The sequence below is a fragment of the Gekko japonicus genome, unplaced genomic scaffold, assembly GCF_001447785.1.
Source record: "Gekko japonicus isolate JY-2015 unplaced genomic scaffold, Gekko_japonicus_V1.1 scaffold27, whole genome shotgun sequence".
Lineage (NCBI taxonomy): Eukaryota > Metazoa > Chordata > Lepidosauria > Squamata > Gekkonidae > Gekko > Gekko japonicus.
The window spans coordinates 483,229-510,042 of NW_015172002.1; the positions used below are offsets into that span (position 1 = coordinate 483,229).

Sequence of the window (26,814 nt, forward strand, 5' to 3'; positions counted from 1 at the left end):
TGGCACTTGGCAATAGTTCTTATTTGTCTAGATCAAAATGTACATCACTGAAAGAAATTCTGTAAACAAAGGATTCTAGTTTATGTCCACAGACAGAGATGCATGCAAAATTGGATATACGGCAATAGAATGAACTTTGTACAAGTTTATACGTGAGTGATGTGCATCATAATCTCATATTACAAGTACACAGAGTCGATTGAAACTCAGTCCAGCAAAAACAGAGGTTGTGTTCCTGAGTCTTGGGGGAATGAGTTCAGGAATTCGACTCCCAGACTTGTGGTTGTTTATTCTTGAGTACTGATCATTTCCTTTGTTTTGCATACTTCTTCTGTTGCTGCTCTTTGTTTTTGTTTTTGAGAATGAGAAGTAGCTAGTAGCTTTCACATATAAAACCCACATTGCCTCCTTTCTGTCCACAAGGCTTCTCTTGAAGATGTAGAACACCCAAGAGGCCGCTCAGCTATTAGAAATCATCAAGTTTATATTGTTGAACAACTGCAAAAAGGTTCCACTAATGGTGAGGAATAAATAAATTTGTTTTGATTATTTCCACAAATGTGTGCAGGCTGTGTCATCTTTTTAAGGTAAAAAAGCAAAATATCAAGAGAGTTAAAAATGTCTTTCATGTGTCAGCAATTTGACTGAAATAAATACCTAAATGGCTAAAGCACAATGAGGGCCATTTTACATGTTCTTGGGAACTCAGAGGTCCCGATGCTTTCATAGCACAGTGACTGTATCTTTTCTATAATGGGTGTGGCCATTAACAAATTACTTGAGTCCAGGCTGAAGACTTCACAAGCACTGTCTAAACACCTTTACTTAGCTTTTAGACACACAGAGCAATTAACGCTACAGGTCCACGTTTGGAGAAAGAACAGTACAAAGTTCTCTCCTGGTCTGCAGCAGATACAACAAGATGAGTAAGCAAAACAGAAAGTAGAAGAGAAACATATAGGCCCAGTTTGTTTCTAGGTAACATACATTGGTAACATACCTGAGAACTTCGGAACCAAATTAACCATCTAAATATCTCTTCATGTTGTGTCGTGTGATACACTACTATTGCTTTTCTAACATTCTGTACACTTGAAGGGGAGACCTGTATTTCGTATGTGCATGTATTTCTCCTTCACATTTGATAGAAAAGAGATGGGTACAATATTGTGGATATTTGTGAGGGATATCAATACCAAACCAAGAGGCTGAGATGACATATTCAGTAGTATCTGCACATGGCAAAGTGCTGACATAAAGGGCACTGAGCTAGTGGCCTTTATCGTTGTCAGGGTTGTCAGTCTCCCACAAGACCTGGTGATGTCCTGCAATTACAACACATGATCCGACTACAGAGACCCTGAAGACAATGGCTGCCTTGGAAAGTAGACTCTATGGCATTATACCCCACTGGGGTCCCACCCCTCCTCAGGCTCCATCCCCAAATCTCCAGGAATTTCCCAATTTAGAATTAGCAATCTGGATTCACCTGGAAATGCCTGACACAGGCCATTAGTGGTGGTAGAATGATGTGCAAAGTGGACTGTTGATCAGATTCCAGATTCCATAAAACTTGTCATGCATGTGCGAAATAACAATTCAACAACCAAGACTTGGAGTTATATGGGCTGCTTGTTATCTATTTCAGAGACTTTTCATACAACATCATCATGTAGAGAGAACAGTATCCAGTCATCACTTCCTGCCAGCCAGAGGTTCTTTCATAGCATAACTATTTCCCCTGGCACCTTTCCAGCTTCTCCTACAAAAGGATATGAGGATCTGTCTAAATATGTCTTGGCTAATGCTACTGCAGAGGTGAGTTGGTGAACATAATTGTTCATATTTTACTCTTTCCTTTCAAGAAAGGGTAGGGAAATAGAAAATTTGATATTCTGCTACCTAATTTTCCCTTTACATATCCATTTAAGAGTTACTTCATAGATCTCATTTACTCTACATGGAGATAACCACTGTTAAGGAGGAACCTGTACACAATCATGTATAACTGTTTTGCTGCCTCCATGTCTGGACGCTAATGTGAATACTGGTTCAAAACATACACAATTGTGATGATATAGGTACTTATTTATTTATTTATTTGATTTATATACCACCTTCCCCGCGAACGAGTTCAGGGTGGTTCACAACAATCTCAATATAATACAATTAAAACAACAATTAAATAACAATTAAAACAGAGAACAATCAAATACCATGCAAACAAGCTAGTTCTGATATCATACTGATATTAAGATCCAGGCCACTGATGTCAATTCAGCAGTACCGATGTTAAGAACCAGGCCACTGGAGGGGAGATAGCCAGGATGGAAAAGGGACGTCTGCCTCCTCAATCAAATGCCTGGTGGAAGAGCTCCATCTTGCAGGCCCTGTGGAACTGTAATAGGTCCCTCAGGGTCCTGATCTCGTATGGGAGCTCATTACACCAGGTGGGGGCCAGGGCCTGGTTGAGTCTAGTCAGACTTGGGGCAATTGTGCTGTGATTGTGCATACAGTTTTTCTCCTTACGCATTGGTTACTTGAGAAGTTCTCTTTGTATGGCCCTAAGAATGCTCGTTGAAGAGAGGTCTGGCATAAGCGTAAGAGATGTAGGAAAATTCAAATGTGATATTGCTTTCAGTGGGAGAATTTTAAAAAAAAAAAAACCAGGAGACCGCTAATTGGAGAGAACGTCTCTAAAACAAAAGCTACAGCACTGGTAGCCTTTACTATTTAATGCATGATGTTAGTGTTGTAAAAAGCTATTCTGATCCTTATTTCTTGTAGACATGGGAGCTGTTTCATGTAGACAGGAGGTTGTTTGTTCCCGTAAGGGTAGAAGATCTAAGTTCTTTGAGCATGCTTATCTGCTTCAAAGCTCATGTGCACAAGACATATGTGATCACATGGGAGTGCATGTAGCTCACTTGACTAGATACCCTGAAGAAGTGAGCAGTGACTCATGAAAGCTCATACACTGCTACAAATTTTGTTAGTCTTTAAGATGTGACTGGACTTACTCTTTTCTACAAGTATAGAGCCAGTCACTGAAATCCCTTTTTTTGCAAAATGCTCAAGCAGATGGGCATGGTGCAAGTCCGTCATTTCCTGGATGAAACAGTTACCTAAACACATTTCAGTCCTGCTTCAGATCCACTTATCGTGACTAAGGTAGTCTCTATCTCCCAATGGACAACCTTTGCTGGCAGAAAGAGAAGAGGAGCATGGCCCTGTTGATTCTCATGGACCTTTCAGCAGCTTTCTATAGAATCATGCTATCCTTTTGGAACCACTAGTTGATATGGGTGTCAGGGCCACAACCGGCTTATGATATCATTAAAGGAACATTTTTTTCTGCACCAAAGAGAACAGCAGTTTAGGTTAGCCAGTTAGCTTTCTTGTGGCAAATAATTCATGTACTATAGAATGAGTAGCAGAAGCAATGTCCATTCATAATTCATTGTCACTTGTGTACCATTTAGAAGAGATACTTAAACACTGATTATGAGACTGAGATGGTTAAAATTTCTAAGTTTAGATGAAGTGGAATGAAAAGTGTTTGGAATGTTCTAACCACAGGTTTAATTGCTTTATAGGTTATGGCTGTATGTTCAAATGACCTGAGAAATCTTTACAGTGGCCAGGCAACAGCTGGTTGGAAGTAAGTTCTTAGGCCAGATACTTGTCAGGTTCACTTAAGAACCTCTTAATGTATTCTAAGTGTAAATCTACTTTGTTTTCTTTCTTATTCAGATACCAGTGTATGGAAAAGGATGTGCTAGTTTATTACAAAGCCTTTTCATCATCTGCAACAAAGCATGGGTTCTTGGGAGCAGGAGTGATTGACAGACCTCTTCCCACTGTGTTGTGTATGCTGAAGGACCCTAGCAAAAGGCATTTGTATGACAAAACCATTACCACAGCTCAAGTTCATAAGAAAATAACTAGCAGCATTGAGTTGGGTGAGGACATTTCTGTGCTTATGTGTAACATAACAGCAATCAGTTCATAGCTACACTAGACTTAAGTTTCCTAACGTTGCTTATTTCTTCATGAGAGATTCCTTGGAAAGTCCAAAACAAGTAACATAGAACTTGTGTCAATAAAACATTGTCCTTTAGACAAATTGAACTTTCCATATTAAGGGAACACTATCATAATTAAAAAGCATATTAGACACGCATCTTTAAGCCATCTTGAATTGTTACTTGAATAGCAATCAAAATTTAAAATAAAAGCCTTTAAAGGGTTGAACTGCAAACAAAAGAAGAAGCGGAAGTCAGCGCAGGCCACACGTGCCGGAAGTCTCTGTTGTGTTCCAGAACTGCCAAAATGTACAGTTTTGTTTTACCTTTTTAAAAACCTCCTATGGTCTTCCAATTGAGCCAGAATGGTCAGTAGATGCGTGGCACACCCCATGCACTGGATTACCAGGGATATAAGCCTCCTTGCCCAGAGCTGTTTGATAGGTGAGTGAAATTAACAAAGATAATCCTTGGAGCCTTCCCATCCTGTTCTTGTAACAACCAACCTGGAGTTCAAGGCAGGGGCATCCTCCAAGCTGCTGTGAATAGGAGGATGTTTGAGATAATAAATCTGTTGTCTCATTCACCCAACCAGGTTTGTGTAATTTTGATAATTTCTCATTTCATATAATTGTTTCTGTATTTTTAAGGCCTCAAACTATAACCTGTGCATTAATTCCCATTTTTTAAAAATTAGCAGGCTAAGGAATCACTCAGGTCTCAACAGCTACAAAGTAATGTGGGAAGGCAGAGAATCACTGCAGCCTCCTCTCTTCAGCTGTATGTGTCCCTATCAGGGCTCCAGGCATTTGCTTGCTGCGTCCTCATTAAAAGCAGCTAAAGGGATTGTTGGCAAAAAGCAAGCAGTTAACAGGGTATACATACCCCCCTCCCAGCCACACCTTACTACTTTGCAAGAGTTCGGAGGTATAAGTTTTGTCCTCAGTACTGTGCTACCTGGCTTGACTAAGAGTCATCTTACGGATGCCTTAAAAAATGTATCGGAGCTTTCAGTACAGCTCCCTGCATGCTGTTGCAGCACAATGGGAGGGTAGAAATCTCTTAAATAAGATAGTGAAATGGCCCTAACAAACTTCTCCTGTTCTGATTAAATTATAGTGTACGTGGTGAGTGACATTTCCTTGTGTTACCAGAAGCAACCAAGGGACTTCTGCTGCATCTGTGTAGAAGCCAAAGAGGTAAATATATCAGAGCTTTCACTGCCCCCTTGGCCAGCCCTAAGTCCAAAAAGTAAATAATCTAGTTCATTGATGAAAGTTGGGCATTTAGTTGTCAACATTTTAAAAAATCCTTTGGATTCCATGCGACACTTTCAGTGCAATCGTATGCAGAATTACTTGTGTCTAAGTGATTATGACCATTCCATTTGTTTCACGGGGCTTAGAGTACATCTACACAGGCTTGCACTGTTAGAGGTGTAGAAACTGTGATGTCAGGGGGTGTGGCCTTCTGTCACTTCCGGTGATGTCAGGGGGCGTGGCATATGCAAATAAGTTATGCTAATGAGTTATGCTAATGAGCTCCGGCAGCTCTTTTTCTACAACAAGACCCCTGGTAGAAACTATTATTTCCAATGACTCAGATCAAGCTATTTTTTCCATTAATCCATAGCCTGGCTTCTTTTGTTATCACCTTCTGTGTTGACCCCTGAAATAGCCTAGCAACCTATCCCAATGTCTTCCTTATTAATAAGGACTGGAAAATATCATAGGAAAGAAAAGCCACTCATTGACTTTAATAATCTGTTTTTGGTGTGGTGTTGTATGCAGGAGAATGTGTCCATACTAGCTATCCAGTCAGTGTATGAAGAGTCAATGCCTCGTCCTTGTAAAGAAATGGTACGAGGAGAGATTTTGCCCAGTGCTTGGATATTAGAACCGGATACTATGAATGGAAGAGACATCACTAAAGTCGTCTACATGGTACAGGTAAGTATATGGTAAAATCTAGGAACAGAGGATTTCAGCCTTTGGACTTTCCAATGAGGGAAGAGGGAGGAGAGGCCTGTTTTTTCCTTCTCACTACGACTCTGCTTTTTGTTGGTGAGGGTCCCTGAGCCCCAGGAAAGCCTTTTTGTGGATCACAAAAGGCTGCTGGAGAAAGAGGAGGACATGTGCTTCCACTAGCAGAACATCCACAGGATCCATCCTGTTGATTGTAAAATAGTACACTGCTGTATTGGTGATTGGGCTAGATAGTGGGATTCTAAAAATCAGCATCTGGATTGACAAAGTCTTAGTGAAAACACTAGTTCTTGTGCATTTGGCCAAGGTTGTAAACAATGTTCCCTCCAAGCTGTGGGGTCTTGTGAGCAGAAATTCTACTTTGTGATCAACTGGCATGAAAGTTGTGAGCGAGCGATTTGGCTACTGCATAAATCAGTCTGCTCTGAAGCTATCTTTTGAGAGCTAAGACAAAAATGTGTGAGACAGAGGCTAAAAAACTGAGCTAGCTCACATTAACTCAGCTTAGAGGAACACTGGTTGTAAACTGTGCAAGAAAGTACTAAATGCATAGGCATGCCTTTGATCTAGTTTCAGTAGGACGTACTTTTTATATAGTCATTAACTAATGTGAACAGTTGTACACATTATCCAGCAACCAGTCACCTGTGAATAAGAGTGTGCACATTTCTGTACATTAATGTGTAAACTCTACTGCAAGGGTGTCAAACTCATTTGTTATGTGGACCGGATCTGACATAAATGAGACCTTGTTGGGCCGGGCCATGCGTGTCATATAGGGTTCCCAAGTACCTACCTACGATCCAGAGGGGGACACATGCTTCCCTGCCGGAAGATTCTTGCTTGGAACACAGGTGCTGCACTATTCTGTCGCCCAGACGTGACGTAGGCACGTAGCTGGGTGACGCTCTGGTAATGGGACTCCAGCCCCATTGCTAGAGAGTCGCCCGGCTACGTGCCTACCTCACATCTGGGCGACGGAATAGTGCAGCACCTGTGTTTTCCCTGCGGGAATGGTCCCGCGAAGAACTATACATCCCCCGCTGAATTAAGGTACGTACTTGGGAGCCCTGGTGTCATAAAATGTAATGCCAGGTAGTGGAGATATAAACTTTATAAAGGACACAGACAAACACAATTAAAGATGTTTTAAACTTTAAATAAAACATGCTTAAAACACTAGCACTCTTGCAATATTTTGTCTATTTAACAATCTCTGATAACTGACACCTCTTGCTCTGAATTATTGCATCAAAACATCTGTGCTGTAGCAATCTTGAGTATGCTGCTCAGGTGTGTATCTGTAAGCTGCAAACCTACTTGTGATTTATTGACATTACAGAAATCTCATGCTCAGTGTTCTGAGCCTAGGACACAGGGGAAAACATGAAATGGCTGGGCATTGCAACCTTTTGTACATAAGTTGCTTCATGTGCCGTTCAAGAACATGAGAAGGCATCCTGACACAGATTGAGGGTTGTTTGTCTACAAAACTATAGTCTTCCCCAGAGAAATAACTACAATTTCCTACAAAGCAAATGTGCTGGGTGACCTTGGTCTGGACACAGTCTCTCAGCCTAATCCACCTCACTGGCTTGCTGTTATTCCTCCTCTAAAATAGTTCATATTGCTTTTTTACTGAGAAAGGCTGGATCACGAGGGCATGAATACAGTGAAAAGGGGAAGGGAACCCAGTTGCACCCAGGAGACTCCTGGCATAAGGAGCTCAACAAAACAAACAGCATAAGGAGCCTAACAGAATATACACACACTGTAGCAAGGCATACAAAAGCTCATACCTTGAACAAAACTTTGTTGGTCTTAAAGGCGCCCGGTATTTCTCCTGTGCAATTGAGGCAGCCGAGCAAAGCAAGCTCTCGCTCGTTCCCTCCCACCTTTCAGGGAGGAGCCTTAGCCAGTAGGAGAAAGGTGTCTCCTATATACAATTGAGGCAGCCTACAATTGAGTGAGCTCTGGCTGGTTCCCCCCCCCCCCGGGAGGAGCCTCAGCCAGTGCTTTACCAGACTCAATTGCACAGGAGAGGCTTGCCTATCTGTCTCTCCTGCGGGACTGAGAGAGTCTGGTAAAGCAAGCTGTGAGGTAGCAGCAGCAGCTGAACTGGAAAAGGAAGCTGGAAACAGCCAGCGCCTTATAGGCCAGATTGCAACCCTCCAAGGGCCTGATCCAGCCTGCGGGCCACATGTTTGACACCCATGCTCTACTGTAACAAGATGAGCCACAGCTGACTTTCCTGATCTCCCCCCACCCCATTCCCCACAGCCCACTGATCCCCCCAAAATGCTGTCCCTAAGGGATTGTGGGACAGCCTGAGGAATAAAAGGAGGGAAGTTTACAGTGAGAAGTAGGAATCAGAGGAAACTGTCTGGTTAGTCCAGATCCTACACCAGAAATGTTGATGACCTAAAATTGTTTGGCTACAGCAACTTCATAAATAATGTTATTTTTTGTGTTATCATGAATAACATCAATATGACAAATTCAAACTTTCAGGTTTTTTGAAAGAATTAAAAACAGGAACATATAAAGCCAAGATTTTCTCACTTGTCACTATTTTTCTTGGCATGTTTCATTCTTCTCTTGGTGTATTCATTCAAAAGCACTTGCCATTGCCAAAGCCTGAACCCTTCTTCTTTCTTCAGGTTGACCTTGGTGCCCCAGCCATCCCTGCAAGGCTTCTGAGCTCCGTTGCCAAGCGACAGCCTTTGGTGATAGCTAGACTGGCTCACTTTCTTGCTGGTTAGGCACGGGTGGAATACTGTAACCGAAGTCTATCAACAAAGTGTGAATACCAGCAGTGCCAGGATTATAGCCTACTAGCTGGCTTCAGAACTGGAAGCAAGCCATCCTAGGACAGCTAAATGGACCCCGCAACACAAATACAGAGCATCTGGTTTTGGACACAGCAATCCAAAAAGCAAATTTTAATCAAAGCATTTACTTTTTAAAGTCTTATCCTCCTGTTCAATATTTGGAGAAGGGCAATCTATACAGAACCAATGATCAAGCAATGCTTGCTCCTTTTGTAAACCACCAACATTGACAGCCAAATGTTTGCAAGCCTCTGCAGTTTTAAATTGAAAATTTTCTTCAGTCTGTTGGAAGACTGCTGGTGCAGCAAGAGACAGAGCTGATCTAAACTTGAATTTAGAGGTAGCAGGTCTGGAGTTCAGTTTAGTAGCCCTTCACCACTGCAGCAAAGCTACTGTAATTTCCTTTGCAGCGCACCTGACCAAAGGGTGCTTGCACACTAAGAATTAATTTAATAACTGTACTTCATCAGCTTTCTGGTTGGATAAGATTGCAGTCCCTCTCAAAGTGGGGTTAGGGTATGCTGACTTCTAGTCATTTAATATCAGCTGTTTTAGGCACTGCCTATTTACTCTCAGTCTGAAACACAAACACAACTCAGGTAGAAAAGACAAAAGTTCTATTGCAGAATCACAGCAACACAAAGTTGCTTGAAACTGGATAGACCAAATTCATAGCTCAAAAGCATGCTGTGTCAGTCAGTGGAATGGGGTGCAGCAGCAGCTGGTGTGTCCTTTAGATTCCCAGTTCTCTGTTAACAGCAGCAGGATTCTAGGACTTCAGAATATTCACAAAATCTTAAAGCAGTGTAAGCCCACTGACCCCACCAGGCTGGAACTGGCCGAGGGGTCAGTGCGTGTTCCCCTTCACACCCTACTAATCAGTGCTTGAAGCCATTATTTATAATGCCACTCCTGACTCTCTCTCCTCTAGGCTTATTATTAGTATTCCATAAAACCCATTCCCTTCAACTACAACTGCTTTTTGCAGTTCTGCTACTCCTTAAGATCTGGTTTGTTGGGACAAATACTTTACTACATCAAATAAAACTTGTTTTGTAATATTCCTGTAATTCTGTTTATAATAAATTTGTACAAACACACACACACACACACACTATAAACTAGGATCTCATAGCATGTTTTAGTCATGTGAAGATGTAAGCTATTTGATTCAGATTGTTGTAAAAATAGAACTTTTAGAAGCCTAGTACAAACGTCACGTTAACTTGATAGCTTTTGCACCATTTTCTGCCACCCTGCTCTTGTTAGAAGCCAGCTTCTTGAGGTTAGTGACTCACCTGTAATGGTTTTATTGGAACTATTAACTGCTCCCAACTTATTTACAGCATTCTTGTAACAGTGGAAACAGTAATAAGTGAGTAGGTAATTGGTGGGAATTAGTGTGAAATAAACTTTAGTCATCTTTTCTCACCACTGAAAGAACTGAGGATAGTGGCAGGAAAGATGAAAAATGTACAGTATTGTTGGTGCATGAAACAAGTTGCTTATTTGCTAGGCAGTAACCACCAAGTGTGAGCTCCAGAGAGCCATGTATGGGATACCCAGGGGTTTTCTCCTCCCCCAGCAGCCACTCTTTTGGAGCAGGGTGAAATACAGGCAAGGTAGAGTTCTGCAGATGCCCCCCCAAAAGGAGTTAACAACCAGCTTATTACCAAGAGGGGGGGATGGGAATAAATTACTTTTCCACAATTCAGAAATAATTGATTCAGCTGGAGATTGTACATGACTATTAGCACAACCAATCTTAAAAACGTTTACTTAGGAGTAAGCATTAAATGTGGGTAGGGTTTACATGCGTAAACATGCAGAAGCCCAGGCTGTCAGCCCAAATGGTAAGCATCTATCTGTTGAGAATTCAAAGCACAGAAATTATGTTTAGTAATTAAGCTTAATAGAGCATGGCCAAACCAAATTACCGTATAGCAAAAATCCTGTGAGATAGTTTGCAATATCCAGGCCTGTGGATTACTTGGTGGTTACTGGGACTGGGGAAGGACAATCCTATAAACTACTCAGAGTACCAGCAATGCAGATCATCATATGTGAATTAAAGACATACTTCAGAATATATTTCCAGTTTAAGACCTCCTAGATGTTAAGATTTCTCCCCCCCCCTTTTTTTTGGACATGGCACTCTGTTAATGAACCAAATAGCAGGAACAACATCTAAGAGGGACTCTACTCTTAATACAGACGGTGCCTATCGAAGGATAATGTCTTATTGTACAGTGCATCAGAAGTTTATTTTTATAAAAGCATATGATTGTTTTTTCTATGTTTACAAATTAATTTATTTATATATAGTTTTTGAGGTGGTTTTATATGCTGAAGCTAATTATTATTTTTACAGGTATTCAATTAATGTATGCTTTCTAGAAATAACTGATACTTTAAAAGTACTATTTATATAATGTTTTCTTTTGCAAATATAACACTACGGTACCTGTGAATGCTTAGAATGGAAGAGTAGTCTATTAAAATGGGGCAAAATTATTTTCTGTGAAATCTTTTACTCAGTGTGGGAGAAAACACAGTTTACTATACCGTATCTTTAGCCCATACCTGCTTTTAACCAAGATTGCTATTTTCATATCCTCACAATAAATAGTTTTCTAAATATGGAAATGGCTGAAACTAGGTTTTTTAAATCTGTTTTGGATATTGTGTATTTAAAAACAACTATGGAATTACCCCTGACTTTTCCACATACAAGTTAATTTCAGTTATTTCAACAGATTTAGTTATCACATTTCAATATTGTTCATATATCATAAAAAGCAATTACCTGGACTCTTGGCAACTCATGACTGCACGTAACAGATAACCCACACAATAATGCATGGCAAATTTAATGCTACTGGACTAACAGCAGCCTCCCTTTGTTATTATCCAGAAAATCCAAATCTTGGATCAAAATCACACTGAAATCTGTCTTGCATCCAGTAGAGGCAGCAGGAAGAAAAACCAAGCCCATATTTGTCATGCATGAATTAACTATTTCTTATTTTAATAATGAAAACAAAGCAGGATTCCTAAGGAAAATATTTTAATGTGTTGAAGGAAACAGGAGGAGGGAGAGAGACAGAGTGGCACACAGCCCATAAGAAACTCAGTGCCAAGAACTGAAGGATGTGTTGGGGGTCTTTGTGTGTTGACCAGAACCTTTAAAAGCAAGTCTACAAAGTTCTAGAGCACCCCTGGGCAAGGAGCTTCCTAGGAGACCACACTGAAGATGCCATACCAGGAAAATTATTAATTTCAGGCTCTGAAGCTGCCATTTTAGAACATTCTTTTGTTTTTAAAGTATAGATTTTAAATTGGTAAATAATTCGCTGTTCATAATTATACTTAACTAAATGCTTCTGCTTAATACTGTCTTCACAATACAAAGTAAAACTTCCCTCATTATTAGAAAATTCCAAATACAAAAGGTATTTTTTTACAGAAGGCATTGAAGCACCCCCCCCCTTTTTAAACTCACAGATAAGCTGTCATTTGATTTCTGATGCAATGGCAGTATTTTAAAAGCATGATTTGAACTTCTGAAAGGAGATAATTTAAAACTTTTCAACCATATGTGCTTGATAATTAAACAGTAGTCTCACGTTAGGGTTCTCCTCTCAAGGCAACACAGAGACTTTACTAAAACAAGAGAATTTTCCAAGTGGGAATCCCACACATTTAAGGAACCCACCCTTCCAGCTGTGTTTGCACAACTATACAAGTTCTATTCCCAGCTTGCCGGTACTAAATTATTTTGCTTTCACAAAGGAACAGATTTGATTCTGCAGTTCCTAATAAGGTGCTTAGAAGGTGTCTTCTTGAAACAAGTGTACATTTTAACACCTGACATCATTTTGCAGAGAACAAAATGGATCATCCAAATCAACATCTGTCTGCAACCATACCCATGGCATTAATGAACAATGCTGGCAGCTCTGACACTTTATGGCTGTGCTAGCTTTGTGCTGCCACTGTCCCTCTAGACTGTCCCAACAATTCACAAGGTATAGCCTTTGGTTCTTCAATGTAGTTCTCAGAAATGAATATTCTTAGCAGAGCTTCTAGTTCTTTGGAAAAATCCTGCAACAACAAAAATGCAGAGTACAGTTAAACCTATTTAACCTGTGCAAGAATATACTTAGCAGAACTATGACTTACAAGTCTTACCCCAGCTAGTCACTACATTGGCAAATTTTTCTGTCAATATTGTTCATAAGAGAACAGGACAAAGGCTGGCAGCATTCCAAAGGCACTTTGTTTTTTGTTTTGGGCCTTGGAGTTTTTAGAAGAGGAGGAGATTGGATTTATACCCCGCCCTTCACTACCCAAAGGTGTCTCAGAGCAGCTTACAAACTCCTTTCCCTTCCCCTCCCCACAACAGACACCCTGTGAGGTAGGTGGGGCTGAGAGAGCTCTTGACAGAAACTGCTCTTTTTCAAGGACAGCTCTTATTAGAACATCGGCCTGCCCAAGGTCATCCAACCAGGTGCAAGTGGAGGAGTGGGGAATCAAACCCGGTTCTCCCAGATTAGAGTCCGCGCACTTAACCACTACACCAAACTGGCTCTCTTTTACATCTATTTGCTCCTCTCCGTTTCCAGTTTCAGTGAAGACATTACAAGCTCTGAACTGTTATTTCAATGGTGAAACAAAACACAATTTTTCAATTACAGTGAGGCTACTTTTCCACAGAAAGCCCCTCAAAGCTTACTGAAATAATTAAAGATGAAAATAAAGCAGTTATTCATTGTCAAAATTAGCTAACTGACAAGGAGAAACACACACACACAAATAAACTTAACTATTTATTTACTTCATTCATACCCCACTTTTCTCCCTAGTGGGGACTAAAAGGTAGTTTACAACATTCTTCCCTTCTCCATTCTATCCTCACAACAATCCAATGCGGAAGGTTACTGAGAACGTGACTGTCCAATGGCAAAGTGGGGATTTGAGTTCTGGTCTCCCAGATCTTAGTTTGAAACACTAACCACTTTAACATTCTGGCTCTCACTAAACCTGGCCAAATAAAAGGCTATACACCTGAAAATCCCAATAACGTGAAGGACTTAGTAGTACAGGTACTGTGACAGAAAAAGACCCATTTCTTATGGATGGGAAGACACAGACTTACTACAGATAAATGATAGCTTGTGATGTACTATGCTTTATTTCTGAGTCTCAATTCAAGGGAACTATATATCGGGGGGACTCCCTTAAATATCCTGGAACCAAACAGTTTAGGACATGAAAAGTCAATGGCAACAACTTGAGTTTAGCTTCAGAGCTGGTAACCAGTGGTGGTTAGTAAAAACGGTGGTCACATAATCTTTGCGGTAACATCCTGCTAAAAACTGAGCCGCCACATGAGCTGACATTCCCAAACTCAATTGTACAGTGCGTTACAGGAGGATCTGAGACTGTAGGCAGTCTTCCAGAAAGTAGAATTATGGCATTATCACCCACAGTTGAAAAAACACACTCCTGGGTTTGGTTATTACCTGTCATCCAAATGCATCCAAGAGCATACCCGAGCTTTGAGCTTGTTCCTTAAGCAGCAGAATGTGCCTATCAAGAACAAACATAACCCCTCCCGATCCACAGAACCACCCATCATTAGCTTCTTCATCTTGTCCTGATCCAGTTCCAGTTTATTCATCCTTATTCACTTAATAACTGACTTCAAACTCGCATTCACAGACAGCCCCTCCACAGCCAGTGTGGAAGGAAAGAGGAAGATTTATCAACCCACAAAAAGTTTAGCACAGATAGCTAAAAAGCATGAGAAACCAGATTTATCTTACTACAGCCATAGTCTCTGCTTTCTCATTCACAACCCTCCGATTTACCAGGGAAAGACTTGAGTTCTAACTAGCAAGAGGAGGCACCCAGGAGCTATTGTGTCAGCTCCCTGTGTGAGAGTCCTGAGTAGTCGACAAAGGCTAGGACAGTACTACTAACAGTGAGCTGAATATTCCCCCCAGAACTATAAGAAAATCATCCAGATCCATCAGCCTTCAGGGCGGAACATTTAAATTTGTCCTCTCTTCCTTTAGAGGTTAGAAATAACTGCAAGCCCGGCCTTGACCAGACAGACAGCTGTCCATAACAAATGGAGCTATTAAGGCTTTCCCAAGCCACACCTCCAAACGTACCCTATACAAAACCAGATCCAGTATATGATCTCCAACATGTGTCGGTGCTTGCACACACTGGGTCAGAAGAACTACAGCTGTCATGGAAGCTACGAAATTCTGCACTGTATTTATCATCAAGCAGACTGTATGGCAATTGAAGCCCCACAGAACTAGAAAGCCAAGGGTCCATGACACAGTACAGTCAGGGAGGCAGTGGGGCGGTTGAGACCAGTGTTCCCTCTAAGCTGAGTTAGTGTGAGCTAGCTCACCATTTTTTAGCCTCCAGCTCACAGATTTTTGACTCAGCTCAGGAAAGATGGCTCCAGAGCAAACTAATGTAGGCAGTAGCCAAATTGGCCGCTCACAACTTTAATGCCAGGAGCTCGCAAGGTAGAATTTTTGCTCACAGGACTCCACAGCTTAGAGGGGACATTGGTTGAGACTCTAACAGAATCCCTATTTTGTCCTGATTGCTCAGTACATGCATTCAAAATGGATTGTGTTTTGGACAGGGCATCTGGTAAGGAAGATGGAATCCACATGCAGTACCCAGCAACCCCATCTCCACTCCTCCTGGCCCTTTATTGTTCTTGGTCAGAAACCTCAACTGGAAACAACTGGGTCCAGCCAGATCTCCCTATCAGGCTGCTTCTTTCATTCTGACTTACAGGTTAACTTAAGATCTCCATAATATATATATCAGGCTGCCTCTTTCATTCTGACTTACAGGTTAACTTAACAGGTGTTCCACATAGCAAAAAGGACTACAATGCAGTTAAGAATCAACTATTTCTGCACCCCTTAAGACTTCAGAATTGGGATGGAGTCAAACTGAGCAAACATTCTCTTAGAATACATATTCTGTTCGTTCTCTTTAACAATCTACTGGCTTCTACCCTTACCAGCTAATAAAGATACTTGTGAAGATGTAGCTGTTCTTGATAGACAAAAGATTATTCATAGATACTCAGTTAAGATACTACAATGAAGCAAAGTAAGCAAATTCTGGAGTTTCTTCCCCCAAAACATAATCTGATGGTACTGCAAATAACAAAGCCAATACGAATAACAGAAAAAAAGATGCAGGCATCAATCACAGGCTTCCCATGCATGTTCCCTTCGCATCTCATACTTTAGTTTTCTACCTTATACTGCAGAATCTATTGCCCAGAATATGAAGCTAATGTTTTATGGAAACTAACAGAGTAGGAAACACAGCTCAAAGTACAAATACTTACTGCAGGCCATGGGAATTTTTGGAGGCCATGCAAACATTGTTGTATCTCCACATCTGACATTAAACTATAGTCAACAATGCCATGAAGCATGAACAGGAACAAGTCCCACTGCAAGAAAAACAGGAGAATTAGGGTCTACAGAGAGAGTTATGGCTAGCTACCATATAATTGAAATCCTGCTCAAGTGGAAATAACTACCAACAGCAGAAAACATCCACTATTTAAAACAGAACTTTAATGCCCAGTACAAAGGAAAAAAACAAACCACTTCACAGGACCACAAATGCTTAGATCTTAAATCTAAGGATTGTGTTAGTGCTTTAATATACCTGAAAGCATGAAAAAAAGAACATCAGGCAAACATTTACAAATCCACACAGTTGCACACATACTGGATGCAGAGCTGAGAAAAGAAAGCCATCGTTCTGCTCTAAACAGTGAGGGCAATTTCACACCAACTGCACTCTTTGGGGGTGTCATTACACGTTTGTGACAAATGTAGCCATGTGAAAAATGCTAGGAAGCTGACCTGCACAGAGATCAATCGCTATAAGCCTCTTCCTCCCATTAACCAAAAGCTTTGACTATATCCCATCTTTGTGTTTGTGTGGGTACAGAAATCAATGGCAAAAGCTGTCTAACTTCTAACTCTGGAGAAAGGGGGGGGGGGAAGATTCACCAAAAACTATTAAATTCTCCCATGGCTACTTGATTCTTACTGTGTTGGAAACATGAGAGCTCTGCCAGCCAAGAATTGTGAAGACTCTCCATAATGCACTGACACTGTTTACTGTGCCTCTGAAATGGATTCTAGCACTGTGCACCAATCCTATAATGACCAAGCTATGCTCCAGAGTAATGAATTCCCCAAACCTAGGAAATCTTGTATCCCTCCGCTGCCATCCCTTGGAGATTTTGATATTTATTATAATACTGGACAGACTGCACCAAAACCAGGCCAGACAATCACTAATAGACGTGTGTCTGAGTGCAAGCAAGGGAGAAGCAAGGCTAGGAATCCTGTACCACTGTTTCCTTCAGACCAGCCAGCTGTTGGTAAAATACTCCAGGAATTCTCTCCAAGACCAGGCATTGTTTTTACAGCTTTTAACAGAAACTAGACACAAAGCACAAATATATTTGGAGTAAATCTACAGACTGGTAGGAAAGAACACAGAATATTAGATGTAAAAGAAAACACAGTTGCACTAATCTAGCTACACTTTTAGTGGAGGCCACGAAATTCCCAGGCCCTGGCTCAGCTGCCAGGCTGTTTAACCTGACTGACGTGAATGCAACTAATTCAACACATCAGTGACAAATGTGGAGTAACCACCACAGATAAAACCATCACAGGTTGAGGTTCTACACTGCCTAAAATGCTGCACATTATAAAGGGAGTAGTTTAGGGATAAGTCAAGTGATAAACTGAACAATTTTATGCCTGCGCTAATCAGCTCTTAAGGATACATCTGGCAAAGCATTAGATTAGATGATTTGCAATAGTTTATTGTGGTATGTGTGTTAGTATGAGTAATGGCTGTAATCTCTGCAACATTTTATTGCACTGTCCTCTATATGGCATTTAACTGTATGCTTGCTTTCACATTCCATAATCCCACACCACAATCTTTGCAGAAACACTGTTTGGCTCGTCTCTGTTTCTCCCTATTTCACTCCTTAGTGAACAAAGGAAAGCAAGATTTCCCCACCTTATCTATATGATTAGTTCAAGATACTAAGTACAAAGAGCAGTAAGATCAATTAAGTAGGTTTAAAATAATTCAAAAGTCCCACCTCCCGCTGTTTGTTGTCTGCAAGGAATGCAATGTTCCTCCTGCCGAAGAGGAGCTGTAATGGCACAGGTGCCTCAAAATCTTCTTTCCACGCGGAGAGCAAGGATTTTAGTAGGCTACAGATGAGGTGGTTCTTTGCTTGCTGCTGCTCCTGTTTCTTTGGTACATGAAAGTTCAGCCCCTGGATAGGAACACGATCTGAAACTAAACAGTAAGTAGGTAAGACAAAAAAAGTTAGACTCATCTGTGAGGGATCTTTCTGTGAAGACAGGCAACTCCTCTCTCGTCTACTTCTACAACCTCCACAGGGGAAGAGGAGCCACCTTAGTATTGCAAGATCCCACAGCAGAGGAATAAGTACTCCAAATGTTTTCTAGTAAATGGAAAACGTAAGAAACATTCAACAGAAATGATGGCAGCACTGAGAGTTGTAAGAGCACGGAAGCAACCATGCTGGCTCAGACTAATGGTCCATGTAGTCCAGTGTCCAAAAGGTTCAAAAGAAGCAGTTTTGAACGCCTTTGCTGGAAAAGTCCCTCTTTGAACCTCAACTTGCACTCTGTGTAAAATCAGCTTTTTATGGCGGTCATTCAGCTTCAAGTGTTTTGGGATTAATATGGTTTATCTGACTTTTGGACTGGTTCTATAACAGAAACTGCCTTGCTTGCTCTACTCAATTACTTTTGCTGGGCTGCTGGCAGGGGACAGGGCATCCTGTGTTTAGTTCTTCTTGAGCTCTCAGTGGCTATTATAATCTCTCTTTTATTTACTTATTTTTCAAATTTATATTCCGCCCTCTCTGCGAACAGGCTTTTGAATTGGATGGACTGGAGCAAAAAGAAGGGAAACTAAATTCGGTGACTAATACATAAGTAAACAAAAAGTCTGTTTACAAAAGTGTCTGGTTTAAAATAGAAAGTTCATTATCTTGAACAATCTGACTGAATGTTTCATCTATGCTCTTCAGAACAATAAAATGCACCTATTTCTTGGATTGCTGGGCATTCTGGCCTTACTCTCCCTTTCCCCTTTGTGCTGATATTTGTGTGTGCACGTGCGTGCGTATTTCTTCATTAATCTGATGAAGTGGGCTCCGGCTCAAGATTGTGGCACAATAAATGTGTTAACCTTCATGTACTATAAGAATATGAGATCCCACAGTCAAATAAAACTATCACTCTGGAATTCGCTTTGTTTTTCATGCAAAAAGAAACCCCCTTCCTCTACCTAACTATAGCAATCAGAACAGGGAGAGGCAAAAAGAAACCCATTAAGGATATTTGCATATAGAGAGCAGCAGAAGCCATGTTATTTCAGCAGAGTCAGGACAAAAACTAAGAGGGCCCCACCACCTAACAGTTCCATAATCATCTAAAAGAGTTGTCTCCTCAAAATGCATGAGAGGAGTTACCCATTTTCCCAAGAAGTAGTTGATCAACAACCAGTGTGAAGGAATACCAATTTCCTCGGCAAAGATGATGGAGTATACACACTTTTTATTCCCAGCAATAATTGTTTCAATTTTGAATAGTTCATGTGTTGGGCAATGGCCTACATCTTGCCAAAAATTTATCACAGGCAGTAAGATTTCTACCTGCAGAGCATGACTTTCTCCCTCACTCAAAATGCACCCAAATGGTGCTCCAGGGACATGGGGGACCCTGTGGAACAGCATAAGGCAGGGGAATCAGCTGTCCCCCCATATCCCTGGGTGCAGATCTGTCTGACAGGATCAACCGAATGTGTTTCTGTAACTAAGGACCCTATTCAGTTAACCATCAGGCCTCTTAATTCCCCCCCCCCCTTCACATGCAGATTAATCGCTACATTAATAAAAGAAATATATGTATTGCCATTCATCACTATTGCTTTGCTGTATTGATTCTGCCTCAAAAAGTTCACTAACACATAGAACATGGACTATTCCACAAAAAATGAGACATCAAAACAGAAGAGAAGATAGTAAGAACACTGCTAAGGAGGATATTTTTTTTCCAGTATTTACCTATGAGGGAAGCCAGCTCTACGGTGCATTTAGCTAGCTGTTGTTCTGATGCTGGGCATATGAACTGGGGGGGAAATACAAAAGAGAGCACAACACTGAAAAATTGCCCATCAAGAAATATTTTCACAGTTAAGACTTCTTAAGAAATGTTTTGCATTGGGCACTCAAGTATTACATGAAATCATGAGTGGATTCACACCTATAAACTGCAACTTTGACTTTAAAACATGCAAGGAGGGTCCACATCCTTTTCTGGTTGCTGTTCTCAGGTACTTTAAAGGGGAAATCCATTACTAAGACATATCTGCTGTTTTCATAAAAATGTGGCATGGAAGTGATTTATGCTCATTAATAAAAAAGGAGCTAAAAGGGGGAAAAACAAACAAGGTCAAGAACCACAGCTCAGCTTAGGGTAAATGGAGACAACTGATTAGACCAGCATGGTGAGGTGGTTAGAGTGTCAGGCTAGAACCTTGGAGACCCAGGATCAAATCCCCACATTGCCATGGAAGCTTACTTGGTGACCTCTAGTGAGTTACTTTCTCTCAGTCTAACCCTACCTTCCAGGCCTGTTGTGAGGATAAAATAGAGGAAGGGAGAATGATGGGAGCCACTTTGGGTCCCCACTGAGGAGAAAAGTGGAGTATAAATACCTAAATAGACAAACATTTCATCCAAAAAATTACTAACTTGTCAATACATATCACAGAGTTAGTAAACATGGATTCATTTTACCATCAGCATAAGGTTGCCTCATTTGGCCCAGATTAAACCCAGTTCTACCTTTCTGCACTGAAGTGTCTGTCTTAGCCTTCCCAATAAACCTTCCAGATAGAGAAACTGGATTTCTTCATCTTCATCCCGTGGGCCCACAGTAATGCAAAGGGCATCCTAGACAGAACAGTATTTGTCACTTATAATACATACATGTGCTCTGAGCTCACAGGAGAGCTCTTGTATCTACACAGAAAAGACAAAGTTTTGCTATGGTGCTTCTGAGAGGATAAGATACATGGACAAGATGATCAGCTCCATCCATCCTACTAGAGATTTTTCTTTTTCAATAATGCTCAGGACTGAGAAAATGCGCCATGCAGGTAAGCTGGGGTCAGGATGGATAGTGGTTGTTATTCAGAAGCCACAAATAGAGACTGAAGGGGAGAATGCAAATCCATACCTTGATTTCATTGATTATCTGGGAAGGGAACATTATCTGGTGCTGGCAGTCTGGGGGGCAGCTTTTCTTCTTCTGAACACCTTCACTGGCATCATGCAGGGAAGGCTCCTGAACTTTCAACATGCGACTGAAGGTGGCTTTCACTTCTCTCTTAATCAAAGCTGTAAGGAAAAGACCATAGCACTCATTCCTTTTCACACATTGTAAATGGGAAAAGTTATACCACTGAATATGTAGATCCATCGGTACCTCCTCTTCCACTCCAAAGCTGCTGCTAATACTGTAATATTTAGAGACTATGTTTGGCATGGTAGAAACCACAGAAGTGATGCAGCCTCTGCCCACAGAAATACTAGCAGGTTATAATAGATGGAAAAGTTAGCAAAGGGATGAAAGGCTTGCTTCTGTGCTATCTAGCAGCCCAGAGTAAGGGGCACAGTAGGGTACCCAAAGTTTCTAAGAGCTGCATGCTAAAACCTTTGTAAGTGTGACCAACAGACTGCATAACAACCATGCAAATTTCCCCCTCCAGCTGCTATTCATGCAGCCCTTGCTGCTGCTGCTTCCCTCTCTGCGACAGTCCCTCCTTCTCAAAGACTGTCCCCTTTTCTTGCAAGCTGTGAACATCATGTGGGAATTCTCCATCTAAAACAGTTTCGTTTCTGCATTAAAGAAGCTGTCTTCTGTAAAAGGCGCAGCAAGAGACATGGAAGGTTGCCAGGCTAGGAAATCCAATATTGCTCAAACACATGGCAACTGCACAGTGTTTTAGATGTATGCAAACACTGACTTTTATAGAGGTCTTCATATATCTAATTATGCAGCTGCCATTTTTCTTTCATGTTTTTTTAAAGAATAAATTCTCTCTTGCACCTCAATGGACTTTTAATCTGCTATTTTGATTCTATTTGCAGTTTACATACCTTTGTACCTTACATATGTAAGCAGTGGTGGAACTCTTAACTCAGCAGGTTACCATAATGATATAAGGTCCTTGCTATCAAGTTACTGAAGGAGGAGGAGGAGGAGGAGATTGGATTTATACCCCACCCTTCACTACCCAAGGGAGTCTCAGAGTGGCTTACAAACTCCTTTCCCTTCCCCTCCCCACAACAGACACCCTGTGAGGTAGGTGGGGCTGAGAGAGCTCGGACAGAAACTGCTCTTTTTCAAGAACAGCTGTGTCAGAACTATGGCTTGCCCAAGGTCATCCAGCAGGTGCAAGTGGAGGAGTGGGGAATCAAACCCAGTTCTCCCAGATTAGAGTCCGCCAAACTGGCTCTGTACTGTAATTACTGTAATTCAGACTACTACAATATGCCACAAAACACAAAACTAGAACTACAAATGTGCACAGCCTATATTTCTGTAATCTCTTTAATGGTTTGTGTGATTCTTTTTGATTAAAATAAACTTTTTAAATAACTGAAATTTAATTGTCTAAATATTGCTATTCTTTTCTGTTAACCTAAAATAAATAAAAAGTGAAATGGGATTACAAGATCACAACTAGGTACACCTGGGCACACCCTTGAAAATAACTAAGTTGGTCAACCGCCCTGGATCTAAGTGCCATCTGAAAGGTGCCATGCCTTAAGTGTACTATGGCCCCATGCCCACCCCCATTCTCAAATAAGCACACTACCCCCGATCATCTGGTGATTTAGAGTAAGGCCGAGTTGGCCAACTTACCCGTGATGTTGGTGGAGAGCCAAGTGCAGGCCTTCTCAATAGCTAACCCCACTGCAATATTTGCTGCACAGCTCAAAACCTCAGAGGAAGAGCAGGAGAGATTTATGGCTATTTCCACTGCTGCAATCAACACTGTACAAATCAATCTCAACAAATCAACATGAAACTGTAGCAAACAAGCAATTGTATGGAAAATTCTTCTTCACAGAAAATTAGATAGCTATATTTGGCTGCTGCTACTAAAGTCATATGGCAACCAGGGATGGGTTTGGCCCCTCCTCTGCTGTTCGCTTTTGATCTTAGAAAAGTACAAATAAGTACGCTTCCTTGCACAGCCTGATACAGCAACTGAATACTTTTACTTCTAACTGTAAAAACTGCAGAATGTCAGTTTCAGCAGCAAGTGAATCTCCACACACGTTTCCAAGGAAGCGTTATGCTTTACTAGATTGCAAAACTGGTACCATATCCACAGGATTACTGTTAGGAATAACCAAGGGGCGGAAACATCCCTACATATAGCAGGATGAGGCAAATGGCTAAGCAAATGAAATTCGAGCACGCGCGGGGGAATTCTCCTGGCAGGAGGATACATAATAAGTGGGAGAGTCTCAGTGCCTCATGAGAGCCGAAAGATTCACACCATCGGTGGAACGCAAGTGCAGAGCAGCAAGCAAACCAGGATCAGATAAGGGAACAAGCAAAACATGGCAGCTAGCTGACACAGAATGTGCAGGGGTGGGGGAGGCATTGTTTGGTCCTAAAAACTGGGAACTACTACATTCAGTTTAACTTAACAGAAACAAAATGTTGAGATATTAAGAACTTTATAACATTTCAACTGAAACTTCCAGGAAAAGAAATAGATTCAAGCAGCTTTAAAGTCACAATGTCATAAAGAAATCAAACTTTTCTATTGTACAGAACCCATAAGGCAAGAAAAAATAAAACTTAAGCAATCCAAAATGTACATACTGCTGCAGATATCTCTTCTGGCAGAAGGATTTTCATAGCCTCAGGACCTTTCTTCCTGCAAAATCTATAAATGTACAAAGGAAGCTGACATTTTGTAAAAAATCCAAAACATTCAATCAATATCAAAATTTCAATCTCCCCGATACTGTACCACCAACCTAAAATGTTTAGAGACAGAACCAGAAAAGACGAATTACAGATTTCCCTTAGTTCTACACAATCCACACCAAACAAGGAGAGACCAAAATGGCTTATAGTGCTGGAAGCTGCTATGCACAGGGCTAACACTCATACAGTTCCTTCTGCATTTGAAATGGGCCATGGGATCAGTGGGAGAACATTTGCTTTACATACAGAGCACTCCCACATTCAATCCATGCCATCCCAAACTAAAAGGCTCCAGGAATAGGAAGAATACGTTTTTATACCCTGCTTTTCTCTACCTTAAGGAGTCTCAAAGCAGATTATGATGACTCCCCACAACAGTCACCTTGTAAGGTAGGTGGGGCTGAGAGAGTTCTGAGAGAACTGTGACTGGCCCAAGGTCACCCAGCAGGCTTCATGTGGAGGAGTGGGGGAATCAAACCCAATCTTTCAGATAAGAGTCTGCTGCTCTTAACCACTACACCACGCTGGCTCTCCGCTAGCTGAAAAACCTCAGCCTGAGACCCTGGAGAGTCACTGCCAGTCTCAGTAGACAGTACCAACCTTGGTGGCCCAATACTTTGATTCAATGTAAGAAAGTTTCATGCATTCAGAGCGCGACTGTTAAACAGTTGGTACCAAGGTTAGAACTAAAGCAGCCTTGTACTGTATGCAGTCTCAGTGTTCTATTTATTTTATGTACTTTATTTATATCCTGCCTTTGTCTCCCACGGGTACAAGGTAGGTTAGACTGTAAGGTAGGTTAGACTGAGACTGCGTAACTGGCCCAAGGTTACCCAAAAAGCTTCCATGGCAGAGTTGGGATTCAAACCTGGGTTTTCCAGATCCTAGTCCAACACCCTAACCTCTATGCCATGTTGGCTCTCACTGAGATTGTATTTATTTTTTTATTGTTTTTACACCATATTAATTGCTCTTGTTTGATGTAGGAACCCTCATGGATTACATTTGGGGCATGCATTTATTAAGCAACAATAAATTCTACCCCAAGGCACCTGCCAATCAACCAGAAAAGTGGCAATAAACTGTATTAAATCAGCTATCTTCCATACTCTTTAGCTTGGGTAAGAGCCTGTGCTCCTTCTTCATACAGCTCAGAGCAGACCCCATCAAGCAACTTGTCATAATTGGCACCTTCCTCCTTCACTTTGCCTTGTAGTATGACCCCGGCTCTTTTCACCAGCTCTGCTACTAGAGTTGCCCTGCAAAAGACAATGATTCATGAGAGAGGCAGTGAAAATCAAAACATACCACATCATAGTTAACTTCTCAAGATATCTATTTTACCTTGCTCCAAAAGGGGGGGGGAGACCTAACAGAAGGCAGAAGGGTATGAGGCAAAAACTGGCCTGGATCCCACTAAATGTTTCCATAGGCACAAGGGCAAACCACCCCCCCCAATTTCTGGAATCCCATGCCTCCCAGAAACAGCATTTCATAGGTAATTGGTGAAAACCCACCCCCCACATGCTTATGGAAATTTTGGTGGGATCTAAATCACGGAAGAGATGCGTGTGTTCAAAAATGTGATCCATTATTATGGATGAGAATCACTGCCTTCTATCAGCAAAGCAATTTTCCACATCAGGTCCTCATGGAAACACCACTATAAAGTAAAATGGAACATGGATGAGAATCACTGCCTTCTATCAGCAAAGCAATTTTCCACATCAGGTCCTCATGGAAACACCACTATAAAGTAAAATGGAACATGGTTTGCCAAAACATGGTTGCCTTTTACATTCCTGCCAAATTTCATGAATAAGTATAAAACAGGACTCCAGGCAACTCCAGAGTGTTCTTTTGCAGAGGTGAGCTGGCATTGGACAAGACTGAGAAAGCAGCAGAACTGCTCTGGAGAGAGGAACTGAAACTGGAGAAGAATTCAAATGAGTGCTCCAACCACACCAGTCTCACTCAGAGTTCTATAGAACCTGCAACCATGTTACAGAATTCACTCTGTGCACAATGGAAAACAGCTTTTCCAACAGTGCAAGAGAAGTAACAAGAGACGTGCTGGTTAAATCCTCAAGGTTATCTTCCCATCAATCCAAGGCTGCATTTTATAGCAAGGAAGCAAAGAGTACAGATTAGCTCATCCTTTAAGAGGCAACCTATGTTGCCTCATAAGAAAATAAGAAGAACCCTGCTGGATCAGACCAGTGGTCCATCTAGTCAATCTAGTCTGTCTCATACTCTGGCCAGCCAGTTCCTCTGGCAGTCTGCCAACAGGGCACAGAGGTTGAGACCTTCCCCTGATGTTGCCTCCTGGCACTGGTATTCAGATATTTACTGCCTCCAAATGTGGAGATTCCCTTTAGTCAACATGATTAGTAGCAACTGACACTAGTGGCCATCACTACACCCTGTGGTGGAGGATTCCACATTTCAATCGTTTTTGGTAGAATATTTTGTCTCTACCCTCTGCATAATTTACAAACCTTGATCATGTCCCACCTTCGTAGTCTCTTTGCTAAATTGAAAAGTCCCAGACTCTTCAGCCTTTTCTCATAGGGAAATTGTTCCAACCCCTTAATCATCTTGGATGCCCTCTTTTGTACTTTTTTCCAGCTCTGTAATGGTGATGAGATCTGCATACAGTATTCTAAATGAGGCCGCACAATAAAGAAACAGGGACATTGCAATGGTCATTTCATTTTCATTCCCTTTCCTAATAATCCCTAGCATAGTCTGCCTTCCTCACTGCTCCAGCATACTCAGTTCCCGCTTTCATTGAGCTATCCACTACAACCCCAAGATCTCT

General features: G+C 41.4%; 2 protein-coding genes across 2 annotated transcripts in view; one reads left to right on the plus strand and one right to left on the minus strand.

The window, feature by feature from the left end:
• Positions 1–11,060, plus strand: part of STARD9 (StAR related lipid transfer domain containing 9) — a 165,620-nt gene extending 154,560 nt beyond the window's left edge. Inside the window, 7 exon segments of the mRNA XM_015420039.1 lie at positions 424–520; positions 1,649–1,818; positions 3,597–3,661; positions 3,754–3,962; positions 5,145–5,224; positions 5,816–5,974; positions 8,671–11,060. Coding sequence (XP_015275525.1) covers positions 424–520; positions 1,649–1,818; positions 3,597–3,661; positions 3,754–3,962; positions 5,145–5,224; positions 5,816–5,974; positions 8,671–8,772 — 882 coding nt within the window. The 3' untranslated portion in view covers positions 8,773–11,060.
• An 861-nt stretch (positions 11,061–11,921) lies between these two features.
• CDAN1 (codanin 1) overlaps positions 11,922–26,814 on the minus strand; it is a 61,717-nt gene continuing 46,824 nt past the window's right edge. Inside the window, exons 20-28 of the mRNA XM_015420045.1 lie at positions 25,103–25,252; positions 23,886–23,949; positions 22,911–22,989; positions 21,219–21,379; positions 20,825–20,932; positions 20,042–20,105; positions 18,038–18,240; positions 16,241–16,348; positions 11,922–12,945 (exon numbers count right to left, since the gene is read on the minus strand). Coding sequence (XP_015275531.1) covers positions 12,820–12,945; positions 16,241–16,348; positions 18,038–18,240; positions 20,042–20,105; positions 20,825–20,932; positions 21,219–21,379; positions 22,911–22,989; positions 23,886–23,949; positions 25,103–25,252 — 1,063 coding nt within the window. The 3' untranslated portion in view covers positions 11,922–12,819. The remainder of the gene's footprint in view (positions 12,946–16,240; positions 16,349–18,037; positions 18,241–20,041; positions 20,106–20,824; positions 20,933–21,218; positions 21,380–22,910; positions 22,990–23,885; positions 23,950–25,102; positions 25,253–26,814) is intronic.